At 32.8% G+C, this 27257-nt stretch overlaps 2 protein-coding genes across 2 annotated transcripts in view; one reads left to right on the forward strand and one right to left on the reverse strand.

Moving 5' to 3' along the window:
• Positions 1–4112, forward strand: part of LIN28 (Protein lin-28) — a 36566-nt gene extending 32454 nt beyond the window's left edge. The window contains exon 4 of the mRNA XM_035731871.2: positions 2130–4112. Coding sequence (XP_035589628.1) covers positions 2130–2466 — 337 coding nt within the window. The 3' untranslated portion in view covers positions 2467–4112. The remainder of the gene's footprint in view (positions 1–2129) is intronic.
• A 4467-nt stretch (positions 4113–8579) lies between these two features.
• On the reverse strand, positions 8580–26818 carry MS3_00008696 (uncharacterized protein). Its single transcript, XM_035731870.2, has 6 exons — positions 26165–26818; positions 25045–26084; positions 20877–21008; positions 14535–14672; positions 12643–12743; positions 8580–9166 (listed from the first exon to the last, which is right to left on the reverse strand). Exons 2-6 carry the CDS (start codon positions 25901–25903, stop codon positions 9020–9022), a joined length of 1377 nt encoding a protein of 458 aa, XP_035589627.2. The 5' UTR covers positions 25904–26084; positions 26165–26818; the 3' UTR covers positions 8580–9019.
• Positions 26819–27257: the final 439 nt, after the last annotated feature.

Consider the following 27257-nt stretch of genomic DNA (forward strand, 5'->3'; position numbering starts at 1 on the left):
TCTCAATGTGTTCCATTCCACCAAAAATTTGGGTAAGATACGTAGATGATACCTTTGTCATTAAAAAACGAGATGGTTTACACGAACTATTCCAACGGTTCAACAGCTTAGATGACAAAATCAAGTTTACTAAAGAGTTGGAATCGCCTGAACGCAGATGACCTTTTCTAAACTGCCTGGTTGAAAGGAAGGATAATGATTGTTTAAAAATTAATATATTCCGAAAGCCTACATATTCAGGGAAATTTTTAGATTTAAAGTCTGCGCATCCACACTCGACCAAAGTGACAGTGGCCAAAAATTTGATCACCAGAGTCAAAAAACTTGTCACTGAACCAAATGATATAAAAATAGAAATGAATTTAGTTGTATTCACTCTATTAATGAATAATTATCCGAAAGGTTTTATTAAAAGAATAATTAAGAATGAAGAACGGAATGATATTTTAAAAAAAAGAGTTAAGCAAGATTGGATGAACACAGTAGTGATCCCATATCGTAAAGGTATCTCAGAAGACATCAGAAGGATTTTAACTCGTCAAAATATAAGAGTATTCTTTCGAACAAACAATACTCTAAGATCAAAACTAGTAAGAATCAAAGATCCAATACACAAGGATGATCAACAGAATTGTGTTTATGAAATCAAATGTAATGACTGTAATGCAACGTATGTAGGTGAAACATCAAGGCAGCTGAATGTGAGGGTGAAGGAACACAAACTGTGCTTAAAGCACATTCCTAAATCCTCAGTTGATGTAAAAAAGCTTGAGAACAGATCAGCGATAGCATTACACTCGATTGAGTCGGGTCATACAGTTGATTTCAATGGCACGAGAATCATTCAAAAAGGATTTAATTCTTACAAAGAACGACTAACAGCCGAAGCCCTACATATATGGGCTAATTCAAACAATATTAATAGGAGAGATGGAATACAACTAGCTGTCCCATGGCAATTAATAGTTAATAAGTAAACCTGATCTCCTTTTTGCAATTTGATATATCTATGCCATAGTAACTAACTGATAGATAATACGTTCAATGGTTCAGATCCGTTATCTTATCTGAATATGTTAAACAATTGACTATAACATTAAAAATAACACACACTTTCAATTACATATACATTCCTCTTTTATTTTGTTTACTTATCTTATTTATCTTCATTTAATGCAGGCTGTGGCATTTTTGATTCATTTCATATATAAAAATGATCTGTTTTCTTAATATACGCAGACCGTAGTCAATATTTAATTGAATGAAATTTCTTCTCACATCACTTGCGTATAAACACATTCTGTTGTCTTAACACTTTTTGGTTCCATAACACATACCTTGTCCTTATGTATACAAAAACAATTTGTCATAACCTTGTAATCCTTAAAGTCATTCTATGGCCTAGGATAACACGACAATTTCTTATTCTTTCTCTCCCCTTGGTTATTTTCAAATGAACTTTTATTTGGTTGACCTTTATTATTTTTCATATAAACATGTCTCTTACACATTAATACAAATACCTATTTATAAAAAGATCCTTCACGTTGATTGGATGACTTATTCAGTATACAGTAAACCGAAGAACCTTGTACCTATTTATATTCGATAATTTTGTTTGATTATATTTTCCTTGAAAAAGCTTGGACCAGATTGCCAGGCGAAACGTTGGATTTACTTAAAATTCATTCGCTGAGATTTTACAAATATATTCTTCTTTTTAATGTCTCACATTAACTCGGCGCCCAAATATTGTGAAACTATTCGTTCAAATTTAGACGAAAGTTCTTATTAATTAATCCCTTTGATAATACAATGAGAAGACGTAGTTTATCAGAATTATGTGATGATATATTAGCGCAATACATTTCGAACAATCTGATCACACATATACTTGTTAAGAACATTTATATATGAAAATTAAAAGGTCAACTAGACAGGTTAAGGGTAAGTCATAACAAAGGAAAAATATTAAAGTACACAAAAACAAATGTGATTACTACTCTTGATAGTAAATCAGTACTACCAGGGTAGGTTAAGTGTGAATTATAACTATCTATACTTTGTTTATAAATGTTATTTTTCATTTCATAATTTTTCTTTAACTAAAAATATCTCTATATTGTTAGCTGTTATAATTGTGGACAATACGCTTCACATAAAGCTGCCACATGTCCGTTCGAACCTATGCGACGACGTTGTTATCGATGTCGTGATCCAAATCATTTAATAGCTCAATGTCCATTATTACATTCACTTACACCGCATTGTTATTTAGTACCTGGACCGTCAACTTCGCAGGTACCCCCACGATTTTCAGAAGCACGTTTACGCGTACCACAACTGACCTTAACGACAGCACAACAACAGTTACCCCAACAAACCCAACAGCCATTTATGCAATATTTTTTCCCACCAGGGTTTGGTGATGATGATGACGATGAACATGATGACTTTAGGGAGTAACTGATAGTCATTTCATTATTCGAAATACATTTCTGTGATATACAAGCAGGGAAAAAACAGTCAATATCAAACAATAAAACTAGAATGAAAAGTGACTACTAAAGTTATTTGAATTATTTGATATTCACCTAAAACGTAGTACTATTGACTAGGTGTATTATCAATCTTTTCTTGCTATCCACTCGTTTTATAGGGATCATTTTTAATTTTTGGTCAATGCATTTTGTTTCAATGATATTATTATTATTAATGCCAATATTGTTATTATTATCACTAGTCTTAAACATTCAATAAGATGACGTTTATCAAACATCACTTACTGCCTTTATCTCTTGGTTTCATAAAGTGGATTAAGTTTCCTTTAGTCTATCTCTGTCATAGATACACACATACATACATACATACATACATACATACATACATACATACATGCACATAGAATAGAAATTCTTTTCATTTTTTTTAGGAAACATCTTAAAACAACATAGAAATAGGCGTATTCAATTAATTAAGCAGTTTGATATTTCATTCATCTTTCTATAGATTCCTTTTTGTTCCTTTGCTAGAATATTCAAGTAATCAATGGTTTTAGTTTTATATTCATGGAGAATTATTATTATTATTTTATTAGCGTTTCGTATATTCACCAAATGAAAAGGAAAGAATTAAATCGTTTCTTTTTTGTGATACATAAATATTACAAATGCAAAATGATCAAAATAACCTGTAAATGAAAGTAAACTATAAGTAACGGACGGAAGACACTATTTTTTTGTTTTTGGGACAGAAAATGAGCTTCATTGAAAGTTTTCTCATGTATGCACTTATTCTATGAATCGCTTTTTATACTACTAATATACTCTTCATACTACTTAAATTGATCGACAGATCATTGTACGTTATGGCTTTATTTTGTAACTGTCTACCTACTTTCACTATTATTAGTACTATTAATAATTATTACTTTATTACTGTAATCAGTATTATTGCAAATATTGTTGAGATCTCGTTGTTATTGTTTTGTTGTTATTCTCTTTAATTAATTGGAACATGTTAGTAAATCTGTAAAAGAAAATAAGGAAGAATAGGATATTTCTTTTCTATTGATAATTTCTATTGTTGGTTGACTTGGGATTTTATCACCGTTCCTTTTTATCAGAGAGAAATATTTCGTTTATTTTCTATGGTAAAAAATATGGAATCTAGGAATATGTTTTATGTCAGCAGCTGCTTACAACCACCATCACATCATCATTTTTCTTTTAAACTACTCACATGTTTACGCTAAATTACTGTGGTAAATTGTTTGTTTACTTATATGAAGATTTATTTGTGTGTTCTGATCAGTGTGTTTTCCTTTTTACTTTGATGTATTTATTTTGACGTTTTGTCTTACATACGCACAAAACATTTTTCGTAATGACCTGTAATGATTGCTGGCACAAACGATAATTTTTACTTTTCTAAGGAGCTGGTCTCTCCTAATATTTTTTTCATTCAATATGTCAATGTTTGTTTTTGTTATGGATTTCACTTTTCAATTATTATTATTATTATTATTATTATTATTATTATTACTTTTATTAACTTTTGTGAAAGCTCAGTGAAAATTATTAGGATCTGAAATAAAAATTAACTGCCTCTGATTCATTTTGCATTAGGTTGTCATGGTGACTGCTTGACAATTTCAGCGCCTAGTACTGCCAATTATTCAAGCACACAAGCATACCTGGACAGAATTTAAGACATTATAACTTTCTTAAAACTTCTGTTGGTAGGAGACGATATTTCTTCTGTGTTAGTAGCATGTAGAATGAATTTTAGGGTTTATGTTCCGTGTTGAGCATTTTAGAACTATCAATGGAAAACTATAATATGTCAGGTTCTTTTTCCCGAATACTCATCCGGAATCAGTGTATTTTACCTTGATGTTATTTATCTTGTCTTTCACATCCATATTTGAGCACTTCCACTAAATGACTCAATCCAAGTTCACAATGAAATGGAACAAGAGATTTATAGAATGATTCCTGCTCTCTTTCAGAGAGTGAAACTCTCAGATGCTGTGATCGTGGCTGGTGATTTAATTCCCAAGAAAGTAGTCTACGTCAAGTTGAAAGATACAGGTAGGGGCCTTTCTTTGTTCTACCCCTAGGAATAGGTAATGCTGGCTATCAGTTGTAATTATATACAGAGAACAGTTTAATTCTTGAAAGTAATACTTTAAAGCATATTGAGAGAGAATATATTACATGGTGATATCGACACAAATAAAATTTATCGTTACCAGGCATCGTTGGGAATATCGACATTTGTCTGGAGCATATGTTGGAACTCGAACCATTTCCTAGTTAGAGCTTATATTCTTATATCTATCACTGGGTGTAAATGTGTCGTAGCGAGAAGACGTTTTAGAGTTTAGTTCTAATATGAAAAACTTTAATAATGGGTTTGGGGAAGTATTAGTAAACCAATCAGTCGATTCCAGAAAGAAACATGGGACAATACTTAAGCAGCTGAATAAATAATCGTGATATCTGTCACTAATCTAAGCCAACATTTAAAGAGCAACAGTTGTTCTCTTCTCAACTTATTATTATAATTTGACAAACTTGATTTTCGTTTGAAGTAAATCTCCGTTAGTTACCTTATAATTTAGAAACTTGTGGATATCATTTCTATTTAATTTCCATGTTTTCTTACTCATTGGATGAAACCATATCCCATAAATCAGGTGACTAACACAGTTCAGTAATGTAATCACTGATGCTTTAGCTTTCCTAGAGAGGGAAGTTAAGTTCCATTTCCATCATGAAAATCAACAATTCCTAATATACAGATACATCTGACATACAAATACGATATTGGATGAAACTTCCGATTTTAAATCACCTCTGTCTTGTATAAAATTCTATCGGTAATTATATTTACTACATTTAATAATTTGATATTGATTTGGTTTATTTTATAATTCAATCTTTACTTCTGTTCATTAACTAAGGTATAATTCCTTTTTTTCATTGATAATGGAGTATTTTGATATAATCTACTAAAGACCTACTTATTGAGCAGTAATTATTTAATTGATCATTATTTACAAAGGCAAATAGAAGCAAATGTTTAGTTAGTAGACTGATGGATTCTAATGGAACTTTTGAATTTATTTGTATTTGATAAAATTGTTTACGATTTTCCAGCCCAAAAATGGAAGGTCTATTTATTTGTGTAATTTTAGGATGTAATACAGTTTATTATATCTCATCTTCAACCATTAGAATAGAATTCCGAATTCTGCATGATTAACTTAACACAACATGATGATTTAGAACTTAGTATATAAATCTATAAACAATAATTGAGTTAAAGTGACTTTAATTATTCATCATTATGGATATTCGTATTATACTAGTCTTTACTTTTGGTGATGTCCCGTTCATTTTGAATGGCTTAGACACTGATCCTTAATAATCTAGCATTTGAATTGAACTTAAACTCACTGCTATTTTAAGGCAAAAGGTAAGGCTTTAAACTCGACACTCAGACGGTTGTCAAACAGAACGTTCGATAGTGCTCAACAGGATTATCTAAGTTTAATAGTTGACAAGCTGGAATAATTAAAAAATGCATTTGGAGAACGTGTACCACGAAAACATTTATGACATGTACTAGTGAAGGGGTTGAGTGAAGGTGGGTTTGATTTGTAAGCAGTATTCGTTAAAGATTTGTCTCAGTTGATGTGTCAGTGAAAAACAGGGAGCATCATATAGGTGTTTCGTGTCAGTATGAGACTTCTTGAAATTATGATGAGTTTAGTCTGTGACGAATACAACTTACTAAGTAAACCAATCTCAAAAATTATCCTTTGCCAATGCTGTAATCGTGTGTTTGCCACTGAGTCGCTTCACAATAAGTTCTTGAGATTCTGGTGGGAAGTCATGACCGGTGAAGTGCAGACATGTCAGGCACGAAATAGTCATTACTAATGCCTCTGGATGATCTCTGAGTTATATAAAGAATTTTGGGAATTTCAAAATATGTACAACCGGGTGAGAATGCAGTGATTCATCATTTTCAGAATCAACCAAAGAAGTTTATCCCGTTAGAGAAGTGTCATTTCACATTTAAACAGATTACTATTTATGATCATTTCGTTTACTTCCCTCATAAGACGGGTACATGTTTGAAGGATCATGTAGGACATTTACTACTAAAGATTACGAATATTTATTGATGTAGTAATACCAGTCTATTTTTATGAATATTCCAGCAGTTAATATCAAACTTTGTGCTGGAATTAATTGATCTACTGGGTAAAAAGTTCCCAACCAATATATAAGGGATCTGAAGTGCAGTTATATGAAATAAAGGGAGCCATCCCGATAACACAATGTCTTGAATCCTTGTGATGAGTCAGAGTCATAAAAAAGAAGTGTACTTTTTCAATTAGCTATGACTAATGCATATATGTGAATTATTTAAATCACTCTTTTCTAGCTGGGTTTGCGAATACTTTCTTTAGGGTTTACATTCAGTTGGCCAACGTTTTGATAGTGTACTTTAAGTAGCCAAAATAATCAGCAGATCTAAACACGGCTAGAACGTTTTCATTTAACGTAAAAAAAGCCGGTAGAAAAAACGTTTCATAAGTAATTTGGAAAGTATTGCTAAGGTTTTACTGTGAGACATTTTGAAATTCTTACATCAAATGATTGTAGGAATGCCTGATTAACGGATATTTAGGTTTATATATGTGTTATTTTAGCCTTAACTATCATGTTATGTGGGCAAAGATAAACGATAGAAAACCCAGTTTCAGCGTTTTGCCTGTTGTTACTTATAAACACTGTGTAAAATTCTGTCACAGATTTCTCAATGCCACAGCCAGAGACATTACCAGTTAAATGTTTATCTTTCGTTGGATCGATTTGATAAATAACAACCGAATGACATTTGACTAACACCGGACTGTTCAAATATTTATGCAACCTTTTCCTTGAACTGTGATAATATTACAATTAAAATATTTTTTCCTAATTTATTTAAACCAGATAATTATGATTACTAATTGTTTGTACCCACATGGTAACATAAAAGTGGTACAAATTGTTGTATTACTAAATAGTGAGGCAACTCAAAAACTTGACATATTCTCCCTTAGCAAAATAAGAAGCAGATAAATTGAGATCCAAGTAATTTATATACGATGATTGCAAACAAATAGTTGTGGCAGCTGAACAGGTAGAAATAAAAAAAGAAGATACAGAGTGTTAAGAACATTTTACAATTATATTCTATGTGATTTCAATGTTAGTGTATATTAAGGAGATATTTACTATTACACAATTGGTGATGAGAATCCTTTTATTGCAGCAAAATTTGTATTTAAATAGAGCAAGAACAAACATTGATGCAGAATAGTATGAATTCATATTATTTCGAGGTTTCTCGTCAGCTGCTTACAAACCAAAAAAGAATTCTATCACAATTTTGGTTTGTAAGCAGCTGACGAGAAACCTCGAAATAATATGAATTCATACTATTATGCATCAATGTTTGTTCTTGCTCTATTTAAATTCATAAAGGGAACCAATTGCATAAAATTTGTATTATTGAATGGAGTTACTGTTATTATATTCCTTAATCAATATTACATTTAAGTCTAAGTTGATGGATGAGGATGTGGTCAATCTGTAGTGAACGAGAACACGAGTGTGGACAATCGAATGTTATTGAGTACGAAATTACAGAATATCTCACTAAAATCTGAGAACCATACAATAAATAGTTAATTTGTAAAATATCAATCCATCGTTTCAAACTTGACTGTTTTTTTGCAAATATCAGTCCATTGTCTCAGATTCCATTGTTTATGCATTTTCATATCAAATGTTTTCTGTTCCCGTTGTTTCGTTCTCGGTCTTTTACTGAAATACATTTTATGTCTAACCATTGTTATATACTACTTATGTGGATATAGGTAGCTCACATCACAAATCTATCCATTTTGAAGAGAATTTTCACAGAATCTTATTAAGAGAGAAGAGTCCATAAAACTGTGTAAATAAACTTTCTTTTATTATTATTATTATTCTATAAACTCAAAGACACAACAAGAAAAGAAAAACGAACAAAGTTCTGTTAATTTTTGTTATTATTTAGAACAAGTAATTAATATAGTCAATATTTAGTCGGAATGCAATGCTTATGTGCAATAGATGATAATAGATTACGTAAACTATCTTGTTTGTTTCTCTTTATTTTTCTTTTTTTTATTGTTGTCGCTGTAAAATTTATCAATATTTTTAAGTTATACACAAAGAGTAAACTAATATTCATCAAAATAAACATGAGCATTACATAATTGTTTAAACCTATTTTAATGATGATCTTAGAGAAATTTAAAATTTGCCTGATAGTATATCCATTTAAATAAAGAATGAATTATTTGTTCATTTAAAATATACATGTATAGTAAGGAAGAGAGGAGAAGGAAGAAAAAAGAGAGAAGAGAGAAGAAAGTTGAAAAAAAAAACGGGTAAGGAAAATTTTTTAATTAAATCATTGTTTTAGAATTTTCAAAAGTCATTAATTGTGTAAGAATAAGCCATATGATTGAAGCAATAAAGAAAACAAATGATGATATCCAACTGACTAACACAGGCCAAAGTGGATGAACACTGATAATATCCGGAGTATATAACTATGGAAAGAATATGAAAATTATGAATGAACTGTTTAATAATTATATCTCTGAATAGAAGATTATTATCAAAATAAATTTACGAACTATGATAGGTTAGGTTAAAATGATAAAATATATCTGACAGATGTACAGTTTGAAAATCTATTTACATAATCAACAGATTTGGTCCCTACTTCATTCGATGAACTCACGTTGATGGTCATCTGGAGACAATACAAAAATAGTAAGTATACTGTGAAAACTCCACTTAACAAATATCATCAACATGCTTTACATATGCTTAGAAAAAACAACACTCTAATCATAGGCAAGCCAGAAAAAGGAGGAGGGCTAATTTTAATGAACAAAGCCGATTACATTGATAAAATGAACTCGATTTTGAATGATCTGACTAAATTTCAAAAAATCAACGATGTGAAGAACATAAATATAAAAACAGAGAAATTGCTGACTAATTCACTTAAGGAATTAAAAAATAAAGGAATACTTACTCCACATATACATGACTCACATAAACCCACTGGATCGAACACACCGCGACTATATGGTTTACCCAACGTTCACAAGACAGGCCTTTCTTTTCGTCTAGTTTTAGATATGTATAATTCGTCTTATCATAAAACTGAAAAGTGCCTAGTTCGAATCCTAGATCCCTTACACAAACTAGTCGTCAATAGAAGTGTAAAAGATGTTTTCGATTTCATTTCCGAAGTTGAACATATGAACTTAAATGGGAAACAGATGATATGTCTAGATGTTACTTCCCTGTTCACCAATGTACCTTTAACTGAAACTATTGACTTTGTGTACCAACAACTATTTGAAAATCAGATCAACATTGGAATTCCCGAGGTAAGTCTCAAAGAATTACCTCTGAAATGTACAATTAATATCCGTTTTGTCTTTAATAACACATACTATTGACAAATTGATAGTATACCTACGGGTTCACCTCTAGGTCCTACCCTTGTGGATTTTTTTCTCGCGAAACTAGAAAACTAACCTCTCAAAGTTGTTAATGATAAGCTTGACTTCTATTGTCGTTACACTGATGACACTTTCATTATTGTCGATCAGAATATTAGGAAAGAAGAAGTATTTAACAAAAAACACCCAGCAACTAAATTTACATATGAAGAGGAACTAGATAATACATTACATTTCCTTGACGTTTTGTTAAAAAGAAAAGAAAATAGTTTTATTAGTAGAAGGTTGTATAGAAAAAGCTCTTCATCAAGCCAATACACACATTTCCTAAGCTTTGTACTCCTTTATTATAAGAGGAACTTAGTCGAATGTCTGACAAATAGAGCTATTAAGATATGCTCAGTCGAGACAATTAATTAATTAATCAATTGATCAATTAATTAATTAACTCATGCATAATATGTTGATTGAAATGGGTTATCCACAGGGTTTCCTGAAGAAGCACTTGCATGTAATAAATAAAAAAATAGCGACATCAACGACTAGTAAGAAACCTCTTTTCTTGAAGCTGCAATTCATTGGAGATGCAGCTGGTGATGTACTACGTGACAGACTGACTAGAGCGGTAAAGAGAACGTTTAATGCAGCCAACCTCTGTCTGTCATACTCGACCCGATCTATGGTGATTCCCCAACTAAGGGATAAATTACCTGGTTATACCACTTATATGTGTATCTGCGTATTCAGCTGCTCCTGTGGAAAAAGCTATATTGGGTGTACTACCAAAAAATTGAGCCAAAGAGTTTGTGAACATCTCCCTTTGTGCTTAGGAAAAAGTACTGGCAAGACAATACGCAGCCCTATTCTGTCACACTTGATCTATAGATGTCATGTAGTAGACAGAAATAAGTCATTCAAAGTTGTTTGTCGTTTTCCTTATGGGGTTCGATTTCGTCTCTTGCACATAGCAGAAGCTATAGGAATTCGAGCTAACAATCCAAGTTTTTCTGTTCATAAGAAATTTGTAACACCCTTATCTCTCTCTTCGCCTTAATAAATGATTTTATTTATCATTATTTTCCACACTCCTTCGTTTATTTTTCTTCACACCCTCCTACCTTTTTTCTCTCAAATATACACTTCACGATTCAATTATGTGAACACCTCTTATTATGTAATCTTATAATCTTTCTATGAATGTTATTACAGTGCCTTCATTATTTCTATCAAAACTAGTACATCAGTCATCATACTATCAATTCGTACTTTTCCCTTATTATGTAATCTTTTCCATTGTTATTATTGATTGGTTTAATAATTTCGTATATGCATATAAATATTACTGTATATTAGAGTAAAGCCTGATGAGGATCTAATCGAAAACAATATTGTTCACTTATATCTATGTTGTTCTAAATTTACAATATGGGAATTTTTCAAATTTTAAAATATATCTGAATATAAGATATTTCCGAACTTCGATACCATTAATAAATCCACTATATATTAAAACAGAAGTTGTGCTACTGATTGAAGAATATGATGTAGATATTTTAAACGTAAAATTATACAACTACTTTCTTTCTGCATTCTTTTTTAATAATATTGATCAAGAATGTTAGTATATTGATTGATCTAAACTAATTGTTGTTAAAAATAATGATGATATGGATATCCATTACACTGAAAAAATAAACGGTCGTCTGATTCTTCCAGGCTTTCCATGGTGATCTCAACTACTGAAAACATAAATGTGTAATGTCATAATTTGATTCAATCAAACCATAGTGAATTTTTGTCGAATAGATTTCCTTTAGTTATTCAGGAATATTTCAAGATTTATGCATGAAAATCCTTAAACCAAATAAGTTAATAACTCACTTATATTTACAGTTTGTATGATGTATTCGAAAGAAATATTGTCTGATAACAAGTAATATTATGAGATGGTGGGGAAAATTTATAGCTCAGGTGAGTGATTTTGATGGTAGAAGTCTACCTGAAGTTTTTGCTAATGATGTTGTTCAGAAGGACGATGAAATCTCCACGATCAAATCATCCAGCTCAGAGAACAAAACTTCATCAAAAGTAATATTGTGCTTACTTAACTTGAATGTCAATGAATAAAGTAGAATACAGATATAACCATATGCTGAATCCTTTAACAATGTTAAAAAAGTATGATTTCAGTTCGAAAATTGAAGTCAATTTTATTATTTAATTGTTATCCAGCGGTTAGGACTTTTTTAAGAAGATTCATAAATCAAAAAAGTTACATAAAACCAATAAGTGACTATTTCCTTCTTATATACTTTCATTTAGCTGATTAGCATCAAAAATTTCTGTGATTGTTTTTATTTAAAAAATCCTTTATCCATCGGCTATAAAAAACTTTTTTCTAAAACTTTAAGTTGCATTTACTGTATGATGTTTGGAAATGTGGTAGAGTTAGTAAATTAACCTCTGTTATTTAGAGTATTATTTTGCTTATAAAGTTATGTATATATGTTCTGATGATGCTTAGATGTTCATAATGTACAACTTACTGTTCGAGGTATTTGTGATATTGGATAGCATGGACCCCATTCGTACTCAAGACGATTCAATTTTGTATGATGTATACAATTTGCGAAAATAATGAAGACACCTGGAATATTATATAAAATAATACATGGTGCAATATTGAATGACAAAATCTTTTTTTAAAAATTAATACATATTCAATCAAATAAATACTCTTGACATGAAGAACCTTGGTTTGACCTTTCCTATGTAAGCTCATGAGCAGTACTAATACAGAGTCACAGACTAGGAAGGTTCATTTATCCTACTTTCTCTGGTTTTCATTGATTTCACACTTGTTTCTAGAATGTGACAGAATTGATTGAAGTGAATAGACCCCCACAAACTACTTTGGAATCTTTGATTATCTTTGTAGAAAAATAATCTTCATGTTTTGATTTCATTGGTCGTCTAGTGATTCATGAAGACACAGCACATAAACTTAAAATCTTTCAGATGAATTTGATCTATGTTAATATCTTTAACTATGTTTTTCTGAAGATGAATAGTTTGTCTCACTTAAACACTTCTAAGTTCAAGTGGCCTGAAGTATATTTGTTAAGAAACTATCTATCATTAAACCTTTTTCATTTTCCTAATAGAAACCCATTTTCACTCCTTTAAAACCTGTACTCATACCTCGGATGCAATCAGTAGTGTCCACATTGCGTGCTTAAGCGGGAAAGTATATAAAATAGGTATATTCACAAATGTCTTGTTATCTGAAAGACTTCCTCGTTAATTGCGATTTATTGTAAAGCAATATAACTTGAAAACCTGGAAGTTTCGTAAGTGACAGATTCACGACTAAACGTAAGACATTCTGTGTTAGATCAGTGAATCTACTTTATAGACAAACGGAAGACTATAGATTACTCAGACTATAGCCAGATCACAAGACGAAGATGAAAAGGTGGTCACGATGACTGAAATTCCAGAAGTGACAGATGTGACCAAACATCCAAGAAAATGGAGATACTACTTTAGCTAACGTGTTATTCAAAGGCTAAGAGAATCATAACCGAGTTGGCAGGTCTCTTCATCGATTTGGTATATTAAATATCAAGAAGAATTGCTTTATCTAGTAGATTTGTTGGTGACGTGTTGAAAAATCCGAATAGAGCGTTGTTGATCTTTAGTGTATTGAAGTCAAGAGATGATAATTCAAAATATGACGCGCTTAGACAAATTCAAAGCTGCATGTTTTCAGTGAAATCGTTGAAGAAAAAACGACAGAAATACCGAGACGATGTGTGTAAGCTGCAAAACAGGTGTGCGAAGGAAGTAAAACAACAACTAGTGGTGAAAAGTTGTTGTTGTTCTGGTTTTTGGAATCATATTCAGTTACTTATTGCTGTTGAATTCCTAAAGAATACAACGAACTGTTATAATTGGAAACGGCTCTATGTATGATCAGTTCTCCTCAAGTTATAATTTGTAGCAAAACACCTATGATTTTAACCAAAACACTAACTTGCTCGGAGATCTAAGCTTCCATTTTTTTAACAATAACAACCAACATATCCTACAGTAGATCATTTTGTCAATTTTTTAAAAGAACATTAACTACAATTCAGAGATTCTTGATCATTGTCTGTTATCTACTCAACTCATTATCAGTTTTCTCTTGACATTGATTGGGTCCATTGTCTCTTTATGCGAAAACATTTTTGTATTTTTAGCAAAATAATACTTTGCACTTAAAATTTTTCAGTTATGTCATTCTCGTGTTTACCAATGTATATATATTGAAATCAGTTTATAAAAAATGACCACGATGAAGAAAAAGAATTAGCAGAATACAAATAAGTGCGAGGTAATAGAGAAAAATTATAATTATGTAACAAGAAGTTGGCGTGTTTACAATACAACTTACCAGATGTAATATACAATACACCGGTTACCATAGCTGCAGGCACAGCACGAAACAAAGTTGAAAACGCCCCGATCAATACAGATGCTGCAACTGATAGATAGACTACCACAACGCATGAAATAATATTATTCTGCATTTCTGGAAGATTTTAATGAACAAACATGAAGATTTAAAAGTATTTTACGACTCATATCATAAAATTTTCATCGGTACAGTAAAGAATTTGTGATATTGCTCAGTTTGGAAAAGACTTTACCTAAAACTTGTTATTAAAAATGGTAACTGTCTAGCGTTCCAAAAAAATCATGAGTCAGTTTACATTATCCAGCCGATATCATTTCGATGCGTTCAGATCAATGTTTGGGTAAGAGGTGTGGTTTCGTTTTTTATCTATATTAATGAAACGAATGCAATTATTACATTTTCAGTATAGGTTGTAAAGCACGTTGATTTTTAATTAAAGAGTCCCATACTAGGACGGAGCGGCCGTCCAGTGCTACCAGTTTTCATTGATGGTCTAACATCGATCGGTTCATGATCTCAATTATTACATTGTCATTTTATTGTCAAACGAACGTTTCCTTTCCCTCTGCTATACTCTTTATATTTAAAGTGGCATAAGTTTTAACTAATCATTTTGAATATACAATATATAGGTATTTCTGAATCGTAATAAACCTAGTCCATGGTCTTAAAACACTCTTACAGTCTACCTTGGATGTTAACTACAGTTTATTCAGTCAGTCAGTAACAAACAATGTGGAACCTGATACAAATATGTATCTGTGTAAGCACTCAAGTTCAATGTAAATGTTCTCTGGACCCGAATGTGAGCAATCTTGAAGGTGATCTAGACAATCAAAAAACAATTATTTTAAATGAATAATTATAAAGCAAAAATAGTAATATAGCAGAAAATAATGTTTCCACATGATAAATGAACTTTTTTAAGTTCTTCGTAGGTCCTTTTATCTTTGAATCGGAGAAAGCATAATACAAGAGTTCATTCATATTAATCTAGGTCATTTATCTTTGAAAAAACAACATAAGAACGTATTATTTTGGGTGTCCGAACTGAATCTCAACGTTTCTACTATGGACACCGGTTGAGAAATCTAGAAACTGGCATTTATGTACAATCACTTCGCGATCATATTTCAATCTCCAAAGGCACATATTTGTCTTCAAGTCAATGGTTCCTCAGAGAATATATCTCTTTACTAGAGGGATAGGATTAGTCACTTTTTTATTTTCTACACTCTCAAAATTACCTAAGGAGAGAGACTATTACTTATATCATAAAAGACTACTTACCTCTACGTTTACAGCTCTTATTATAATCTTATCCATTTTTAAAATACTTCCGACTTCAGTCAAATTTAATTAAAAATTCATCAAGATTCCTGAGCATATTTCTTCAAATTACCCGTACCACTGACTGATAGTGAAAGGCACAACATTCGTAAACGTTACTGCAAACTTCATAGAAGTATGTAGAAGCTAGTGTAACATCATTTAGCTGAGAATCAACTTTAACTCACGAAAAAATGAGTTCATTGTTGTTGATTGTATCTCATAAAAATTCTTACGTCTGTATGTATATAACTCTTCTACCATCCTAGATACTTATTCATCACAATTTGTTGTCCGAAGCTAAATAACGGTTCGTTGATGACACCCCATGAAAATGGTATTAATACTACACGCAGCTGTATCAGTACAATAAATTTATCCTAAAGTATATTCCATGACTTTACAATTCATCATTTCGATGATTAGCTCAAAACACCGGAGAGGTTACCGAAGAGGTAATTAAGCTGTCCAGTTTAGCCATTGACTAGCACTGCATAAAAAAGGCCGGAAGGGAAAAGAACAAAACTTGAATAATTATCATCTGGTGATTTACTTGGGATAGTTTCTAAGGAGTATTAATCTAACAGTTGTCTCATGATATCTTTATATAGACCGAAGTACTAAATGTCTTCCCAATCAACAATTGTTGTCTTATTATTTAATGTTGATACATTACTATCAGCCAGATACAAATGAAATACTCAGATGAGTGTTATAAATGTTTTAGCCATATACTTCGTTCCATTTTACACACATCTACAAAACAAATTGCACATATTGCAAAACATATTACACTGGACAAACTGCAGTCCCACTTCACCCCCTCCCACACACACGAACCCAGACTGTCAGTAAAATTACACGATATGTTTATGATATCAGTGGATGGGACAAACACCGACGCGAATTCAATTGGGGAAACATAAAATTCTGAACTGAACATATCTCCAGAAGCATGCCGTTCAGACCAAACGACGGTCAACACACATACAAACGTCTATCCGAGTTATCAGATCAAATGAAATTAGTCAATTAATCACATCGTTATTGGTCAAGTGAACAAGATAGCCACCATAGATGCGAAGACAAATCACCATAACGAAACCTACAAGGGCAGCTAAACACGAGCAACACTATCAAAACGAACTGATCAAAGGATTTTAGAACAACCAATACACCTCACTTCTACATAAAGTAGGTAGGTGCTTAAAGTGTTGTCAAGAATACAAATAAATGTTCCTCAATCAAATCGCCTAGCTCAAAGAAGTTAACATCAGCGAAATCATCTTTATCTGGTGCAAATCTTCTCAATTGTATACAATAACAAAGTGTTATATAAGAACAAATCAGACATAGTTGTGACCAGGAATGACTTGTAGTTGAAGAAAATATATGTGTTGAAAGAGTCTAAGAAGCCGCAAGTTAAAGATCAAAATGTAGTACTTCCAAATATTATTTTCTACGGACATACAATGGAGATATATGATGTAATAAAAATGAGAAATGCGAACTGAAAGTGCATAACAACAGGATTGGTTATGACCTAGGAGACAGTTGAGAGCGTAATTGAGAACAATATGTGTATCGTAAACGGTACGCCAAGTGGGAACCCTACAAATTCTAAGCGTGTTGAGTTATTATTTCGAGTACATTTCCATTACGTTCTGCGATGTCAGTCGAAATAAATACTAAATCGTTCCACATGAATTCCGATGTTCTATACGTTACCACCCTCTAGTCTTGATAAAGTCGAACTCATTCAACAAAACTTTGCTTCATCAAATTACTGGACACGTTTTTCAATCTGTTTTGAAAAAGTTCACATTTGTAACTAAGTGATTCAGTAATGAAAGTGTACTTATCATATGTGACTTTTATTGACAAATTTACTGGTTATAAACATTAATTACATTCGATACTTATAAATACATTTGACTAAAATAATTTTTTGTTATTAGCGTAACCCTATTCCATTTAATGATGGACTACTACAAGTCAAAAATTACCAATAATTACATGACTATACAGTTCAAGGAAATGATACCGTTTATATGGAAGTTATCTTCATTAAACTGTTTTCTTTTTTTCTTATAGGAGGCAGCTTAATTTTACATTTGTATTGTATGGTTGAATCAAACTTATGTGTTAGTGTTTTCCGAAAGATATTATTTTTGTAACATTCACAATAAGTGACGTACTCCTTAAATAACATCTACAAACCCTAATCTTTCCGATTACTGCTTATACTCTTACTATCTCTACCACTACGGGATTTGAATCGACAATTGTATCTGTGTGCTAATGTAGTATGGCGACTCGAACTGATGTAAGTACGTACGAAGTTATACATTGTTACTGACTGATTGAATATGATTACCGTTTAAACTGGCAAATTTTTTTATTTCTGTTTTTATAATTTTTAGGACATATACGGTACTTTCTAGTTATTTTTACGTTTACATAATGGTATTTTCGACGAATCCTTTGATATTGCAAGTATCCCGTCATGTCGACTTTATTTATATATAGAGTGATGATGAAATTGGTAGGAAGCTCGTTAGTTACGTATACCATAAATATTAACTTGATTGTACTTTTGTAAGACTTAAGCACATTTCCTGTCCTTATAAACGTTAAAGCGTTTTCTAACCAAACTATGGAGTTACGGGTATCATCATTTGTTGCAAATATTTCAGGATTACGAATTTTACTTCTGTCTATTATTTAAAAAGCTAAACTCTATCGATTGGACATTGATATGAATTTTTCTTACTGCAGAATTAGTGGACATTTCAATAACGCATTTAACACTAAAAGCCAATAGTAATAGCTATGGGTTTCTGGTGTTGTCATATTATGTTAACTTGATGGTTCAATCGTAAATCCTTTATTGCCTTCCTATGTAACATACTTAGCGTAGGCTTTAAGAAAAGCCATCACATTTTAGGTCCCATCAAGTGGCAACTAATAATTTTGTTTATAATCGATCAAAAGAAAACTTAAATTTCCATCATAAATAAACGGGATTTCGACATAAAATTGCACTACTGGTAAACCATAGACTAAGACAAAACAGCTGACTGGTGTTACGTAGTTAACAGTGTTTTTTTAAGACTTCTCAATTTGGGAATAGTGTCGCTTAGGAGACATTTTTAAGAGTTATTTTTATGTATATTTACTTACGACTGTTTCTAGCTTATTATGCAAATGGTTTATCATTGAGAATTTTGCACATTTTAGTCTTCATCTACAATCTGAGGTATGTAGAATTTTGATTGCATGGTCTAACTCATTTTCCCTTTGTTTAAAGCCTTCGTTACTCCCGACTGACTAACAGACCATGGTATTATTATAAATAATAAGATCAAAGCTTTCTATTTTTGTCTGAAAGTTCAATTTCTTGTTTATTAATTACTAATATTGTTCTCCTGGATTTTAAGATAAAAAAATGGGACTCTCGTACACTTCTGTCGCAATAACAATAATATTATAAATACAATTACAATAAATCCTGCCAGCTCAGTATATTGTAGACAGTTCGTGAAGGTAACAGTAGAAATCGTTATGGTAATATATATATATATATATATATACTTACTTACTTACTTACTTACGCCTGTTACTCCCAATGGAGCATAGGCCGCTGACCATCATTCTCCAACCCCCTCTGTCCTGGGCCTTCTTTTCCAGTTCCATCCAATTCTTGTTCATTTTTCTCATGTCTATCTCCATTTCTCGGCGTAATGTGTTCTTTGGTCTTCCTCTTTTTCTTTGACCTTCAGGATTCCATGTGAGGGCTTGTCTTGTGACGCAGTCGGGTGCTTTCCTCAATGTGTGTCCTATCCACTTCCAGCGCTTCTTCCTGATTTCTTCCTCCACTGGGATCTGGTTTGTTCTCTCCCACAGTACGTTGTTGCTAATAGTGTCCGGCCAATGGATCTGAAGTATTTTGCGTAGACAATTGTTGATAAACACCTGTATTTTCTGGATGATGGCTTTTGTAGTTCTCCAGGTTTCTGCCCCATACAGTAGAACTGTCTTGACATTTGTATTGAAAATCCTGACCTTGGTGTTGGTTGACAGTTGCTTTGAGCTCCAGATGTTCCTCAGTTGTAAATATACTGCTCTTGCTTTGCCGATCCGCGCCTTCACATCTGCATCAGATCCACCCTGTTCATCAATGATGCTGCCCAAATACGTAAAGGTTTTTACATCTTCCGAATCTTCTCCGTCAATTGTGATTGGATTGTTGCATACTGTGTTGTATCGGAGAATCCTGCTTTTCTCTTTGTGTATGTTGAGACCTATTGCTGCTGAGGCTGCTGCCACACTGTTCGTCTTCTCCTGCATCTGTTGTTGCGTGTGCGATAGAAGGGCCAGATCGTCTGCGAAGTCTAGATCATCCAACTGCATCTTAGATGTCGATTGTATCCCGTGCTTCCCTTCAGATGGTGACGTCTTTATGATCCAGTCGATCACCAGGAGAAAGAGAAAGGGTGAAAGTAAGCAACCTTGCCTAACACCGGTCTTCACTTTGAACGACTTTGTCAACTGTCCTCCATGCACGATTTTGCAGTGTAATCCATCATATGAGTTCTGTATGATATTGACTATCTTCTGAGGCACGCCGTAGTGTCGAAGAAGCTTCCATAGTGTTGTTCTGTCCACGCTATCAAATGCCTTTTCGTAGTCAATGAAGTTGATGTAGAGTGATGAATTCCATTCAATTGATTGTTCCACAATGATCCGTAGAGTTGCGATTTGGTCTGTACACGATCTATCTTTACGGAATCCTGCTTGTTGGTCACGAAGTTGGGCGTCTACGCAGTCCTTCATCCTGTTTAACAATACCCTGTTGAAGACTTTTCCTGTCATTGAGAGAAGAGTGATGCCCCTGTAGTTATCACATATATATATATATATATATATATATATATATATATATATATATATTCTACATTCACTTATGTAATAACTCAGTTGACTTACTTAAAAGAAATTGAATGCATAGATTCTTTGTTTCAGATAAGTTTGCTTGTAGATAAGACATACAGTCAAGTGGTATGTTTAAATCTGGATGGATATTTGAACTGTAGGCTAGCAGTTTAGGTTTGTAAGCATCTGAATAAGCAAAACATGGACACAAATAATTACCGAATATGAGAAAAATTGAAAACTTGACAGAGATATAAGTCACTTCATCAAAAGGTAGACTGAAAAGGTCATTTGTAAAAGTTATTCTATCAAATGTTAGTCTCATCCTGGAACTGAAACAAGTTGTTGAACAACTAATCTATAAAAACATGTAGCATTATCGTCAGTTTCTTTTTAGTCAGTCAGTATTCATCGCAATATAACATAAACTGATTTGAGTTGAAATGCAGGTCAGTCTTCTGATATATATATTTACAAAGTATCAGTAATTTGAGTTGCATGGAACCGTTATTTCCCAAGAGATTATATATAGGCCTTGTTAATTATTGCTTGCTAATATAAAACCTACGTTCAGACCATTTTGGAGATTGTCTTCAAACAGGGAATACTGATACTTATTCAAGAGGAACTGACCAGCGATAATAGCTGTACAATGAAACACTAGTTACTACTAATCAACTAATTAGTGTATACAGATAAATAATCACTAAATCTAACCCTTCATTAACGAAACAATCTTAATCAAGTACTTGTTACTGATTGTAAAGTGTAAACCGTAATGTGTAGTGTGGTTAGGAAACTAAAAGAGTAGGATTTGGTTAAATTTTATTTAGTGTTGAAGACTGTAAAACCGCGTCACATGGTCCTACTCAGCTTTGTCAAAATAATCTATCAATCGCGTTGGCAGTCAAATGCGGATTGTTCGATAAACGGTTAGTCATACACACCCAAGTCATTTGATCATAACATAAGGTCTTCTTGTTAGGTAATCAAATCATAATGATGAATTTTGTTATTGGACGTAGTAGTTTACTTTTTTGTTTAACTCTAGAATATGACTTAAGTTTCGACTTTATTTAATCTATAAAGTAACATTTGGGTATTAGTGCATACGTATTACGAACACTACTGGGTGGTTTTTTAAATTTCTGTTCTATTTTGAACATAAAATCTAATAATTTTTCTACTAATCATTAATCAGACAGCATCGATAACTCTTATTATTACCAGTGTTCTTCAATCATCCACATGTACAAACGCTATCCACCGTCAGTCATTCAGAGAAAAGTTTTACTGTTTCAACATCAAATCATCTGTTTATTTTGGTTACGTAAATCATGAACAACACAGTCACTAGGTACAGAATTTAATTTATGCAAGATATTGCACTCCATTGTGCAGAATCAAGAAAATTTAAAAACTATTTGGAATTCAAATAACAGTATCACTGATGATAGTTGAAAATAGTTTGAAAAGAATATATGAAATCGGGTAATAAGACGTATGAGTTTATATTGAAGAAAGTTGAAGGAAGATAAAAGTTAAAGCATGCTCACCATCAAATCTAATTTAAAATAACGATGTTCTCCGAACATCAGTTGAAATTTTTACACAGATTGCAAAACTATAATGTTATCACACTTTCAGAAACATAAGACTAAAATCCCGTGAACTTATAAACTAATAAATTTTATTGGTCTTCGGCAGTTCCACATGGTCCATGTATACATAGCATGAAATCCAACTGTAGCTCTTCTACGGTTAAGGCTTGTCACAAGCAAGAGTGGAGGGGTGTTGGTTATCAGGTCACCAACCCCAACCCATTGAAAACAAACTTACCAAAACAAGTTAAACAGAAGGAAAAACTTAAACCATTTAAAATATGCCCCAAAAGTTGAATGATCTTCATTAAGATGAATTATGACGCCTCTTGATGAAAGCCGAAATTCTTCGGAAGTCACGAGGACGATGCCTCTTCTAACAACCAGAGCAACAATTTCTATATGTTCATGGAACGTCCGGACAATGTGAGAGACGGGGAGGACCAGTCAAATAGCTACCGAAATGAAGAGATACAACTTTAAAATGCTCGGATTCAGCGAAACCCATTGGACCCAAGCTGGACAGCAAAGGCTAGATAGGGGGAAATGCTGCTGTACTCCGGTCACGAAGTGGAAAATGCTTCACACACTTAGGGAGTTGCTCTGATGCTGTTCTAAGAACCACGAGAAGCACTTATAGTATGGAAATCTTACAGATCCAGGACTATCAAAGCATCATTCAAAACAAATAATGAAGGGAATCACGATTAATGTTATCAAATGTTATGCAACCACCAATGATAGCAACGACGACAATAAAGATCGCTTCTATGAGATGCTGCAATCAATCATGGCGAAGTGCCCAAGAAGGGATCTCATCATCCTGATAAGAGATCTAAACGCCAAAGTCGTAATGGACAACACCGGATATGAAGATATCATGGGACGACATGGACTGGTTGTCAACGGATTACATTACATAGAAGCAGGTCGAACAGATCTGGATCACTAAAAAATTCAGGTCAGCAAAAGATGCGAGAACAAAGAGAGCAACACTCATAGCTTCAGATCACCACCAGGTCGTTGCCAGGATGAAACTGAAGATAAAGAAGCACTGCACAACGGGAGAAATAGCATTGGAGAGGTTTAATACAGTCTTCCATCGAGATACTGACAAATTCAATGAATTCAAGATAGCTGTCAACAATAGGTTCCATGCCTTACAAGATCAACTCATAAAGGAGGAAACTATTATGGAGGACAACTGGGAAGGGATCAAAGAAGCACTAACTTCAACATATCAGCAAGTGTTGGACCTCAAGGAGCGTCATCATTAGGAATAAATTTCTATGGAAACGCCAGATATTATTCAAGAAAGGAAGAACAAGAAAACAGCAATTAACAACAGTTGAACAAGAACAGAGAGAGTCAAGGCGCAGACTGAATACACCGAAGTAAACAAGAGAGTGAAGAAGAGTATTAGAGCTGGCGAGCAGAAATATGTGTAGGACTAAGCAATGACATCGGAAAGAGCTGCATGAGAAGGAAATGTGAAACAACTATATGATGATATAATGAAGAAACTAGTAGGGAAATATTGTAAAAGAGAGAGACCAGTCGAGGATTAAGTAGGAAAATCAATCGCTGAGAGTCAAAAACTTTGGAATATATGAGTACAATACTTTGAAGAACTCTCGAATAGGTCAGCCCCATTGAATCCACTGGTCAGTCAAGCAGCACCAACAGATCTAGTAGGGAAATATTGTAAAGGAGAGAGACCAGTCGAGGACTAAGTACGTAAAACACATAATTTGCACATCTTCCACCAGTTGGCCTTTACATGATTCATGATTCTTCCAATTCTGTTTTGATTACAATTACTTTTTGTTTCCCTCCATCGTTTCTTTAACTGAATCTTCTCAATCTTTTTCACTCATGCATTCTACTTCCGACTGGTTCTGCATACTACCTATACCTGTCAACATAAGTAGTATACATCGCACCACAACCATCATCAAAAAAGTACAACTATTTACAAACAATTGACTACACAAGATAATCAATGTTCATTTTCCGGATACCATTAGCAACAACGTACTGTGTGAGAGAACAAAATGGCTTCCAGCTGAAGAGGAAAGTAAGAAAAGATGTTGGAAGTGGATAGGACATGCAATGAAAAAACGAACAAACTGCATCACGAGGCAAGCCCTAACATGGAATTCTGAATAGTTAAGAAAAAAGTCCAAGGAACACATTGTGTCGGTAATTGGAAGCAGACTTTAAGAGAATGAATAGCAGTTGTAAACAACTGTCAAGGATTTTCTAGGACAGATTTTGATGAAGAATGCTGGTAGGCCACCTGTGACTCTTTGCACTGGGTAACAGACGTAAGTAGGTAAGTAAGTAATACACAGCCTAATTCTGGTACTTTTTACTTAACTGTCTCATCAGATGCGAACGATTCTGGGTTACATCTGCGATCGACAATCGGAGACCTATTTATGTATTCCAGCATCAAAATCCATATCCCACATGGACTAAATAACGTTGAGAAATTCATGATTCAGTATGCTCATCCTTTGGTGGCCTTTATTTACTTCTGTTATGTTCGTAATAAAATATTGATCACGAAACAAACACCTTATATCCAGGATACAAAAAGGAATTTCATTTTTATTTACCTGCCAATCGAAAACACATTGTCCAGATACCAGCTTGCAAATTCATAATTAACCATAAATTTCTGTTCATTTCATCATCCTGTGTATCGTCTAACAAATCCCCATGCTCTACTAACTGTATCCATTCATGACGTGTGAATGTATATTTGTTACGAGTGAATAATCTTGGTGTTATTGTTTCACGTGATAAATGCTTCGGTGTATTCTCGGTAGATGTGATATGTTTATATGAATGTACGACAATACCTATGATTTCATTCATTTTATATGTAACTGTCAAACAATTTTTATATAAGTGTTTCAGTATTCTCCAATTTAATATTTTACCATCACGAAATATGACAAATTCTAAGGTATAATTATTAATATTATTATCATTATTATTATTAATCCATCGCTTTGGATCTTCTAAAATTACGAATTCTGTTTGATTAATTAGTGACTTATTGTACATGTTACCGTTTTCATGCCCAGTGAATGTTGAGCAATTTTGTTTGATTGAAAATAGTTCCAACAATTTAATGAATTTAAAATGAACATTCTCCCAATATGGTGTTAATGTTGCTCCGATAAACAGTAATGCACCAATAAATGGTATAAGTATGGCTAAAAATAATGTTTTACGATAGACTGGATTCAATGGAATTGGTGTTCTGACCAATCGCCATCGATGAGATTTCTTTTTTTGCATATACTGTCTCGTGTAAAGATTCACCACAGTTGAATTATTATGAATAGGATTATTTGGATGAGTATAAGTGCTCGTAACAGCAGTATTATACAATGCAAGTGCTGAGATTGAACTTGATCTACGTGAATTTGGTGAAGCCGGTTGGGTTAATGAAGTGATATTTATCATAACTGAAATCTGCTGATTACAACTCCATGGAATGATATATTATCTTATAACACTGCTGTTGATAATTAATATCAATTGTAGGAAAAAAGTATTTCTCAGTAAGATTTTTATAGTGAGGTGTTCTCTAAATTTGTCTCAAATTTTAAGAATTTATTCGCCGATATTACTCCTTTTCAACAAACTGAAATATACATGTACAAACATAGTTTTCAAACCAACTTTAGATCACTAATTATCACAATAAACAAATGGAAAACATACCCATCTGTACGTCGCATCTATACACATACACATTGATACATATGTATGTAACCTGAAAGTGATCACCTCGTATTCTAGATTTTTTTATCCTAAAGATATGAATTGAAGATCGTGTGGTAGACATATAAGAGTTGAGTTTTATCGATTGTTCTTAAATTAGACGAGATCCTCTGATGATATAATAAAACACGGTCAACTTCGCTATTTATCTATTCATCTATCAACTCTTAAATTTGTTGAACGAAGAGAAATGACTGAAACATACATAAACGTAGAAAGGGAGCTAAGTGTCTAAAATTAAGGGAAAATAGCAAACAACAGTCAGAAAAAAAACTGAGTTATTGGTGAACCTGAAAATGAGTTTGATAATAAACAGTAAGAGGAAAACGGAAAGAAAGAATGAATAAATGAAACAATGGGAAAAGGGTAACTAACAAATAAACAAAATAAATGGATGTAATTGGTACGTGAAGTTTGATGTGTCTATGTAACTAGCGTGATAAATATAGCTACAAACGAGCGCACATCCATTTATCGCTTTTACTGGATGTCTTGCAAGACATTCTTATAGCCATAAGATGTAGATAAATAACTTCAGGAAAGCCTTGATCACAAGCTTCAAGGACAAATCATCAGAAATGCGTTAGAACTGAATGCAACAATATGCAATAACCTGATTAAGGAAGAATAATAAATTAACAAGCTATAACGAGATTGAATCATAAGGAATAGATAATCAATAACTGAGAATTATCAATAAAGCACTGGGTCAATACAACCATTTGAAGGTCATTCTGGTTGTTTATATACATATATATATTAACCTCCGGAAATCGGTCCAATGGTTGTATTCCCTGCACAACGATTAAACTCTATATGAGGTCATGTGCGTCCAGTGATATTGAAAGTTCCTTAAACAGAACTAAGTAGATGTTTAGTACTTCTTACGTTTTAGTGATCCATGAGCTAATGTTAATCTATGATAAAATTATTCCTACACAGATGATCATTTGTAGTCATTGAAATACAAAAATGACATAATTCACTGTTCCGGAATATGAAGGAGAATGGTTGTTATGGAATAATTTATCTA

The sequence above is a fragment of the Schistosoma haematobium genome, chromosome 6 (assembly GCF_000699445.3).
Source record: "Schistosoma haematobium chromosome 6, whole genome shotgun sequence".
In the NCBI taxonomy this organism is placed as follows: domain Eukaryota; kingdom Metazoa; phylum Platyhelminthes; class Trematoda; order Strigeidida; family Schistosomatidae; genus Schistosoma; species Schistosoma haematobium.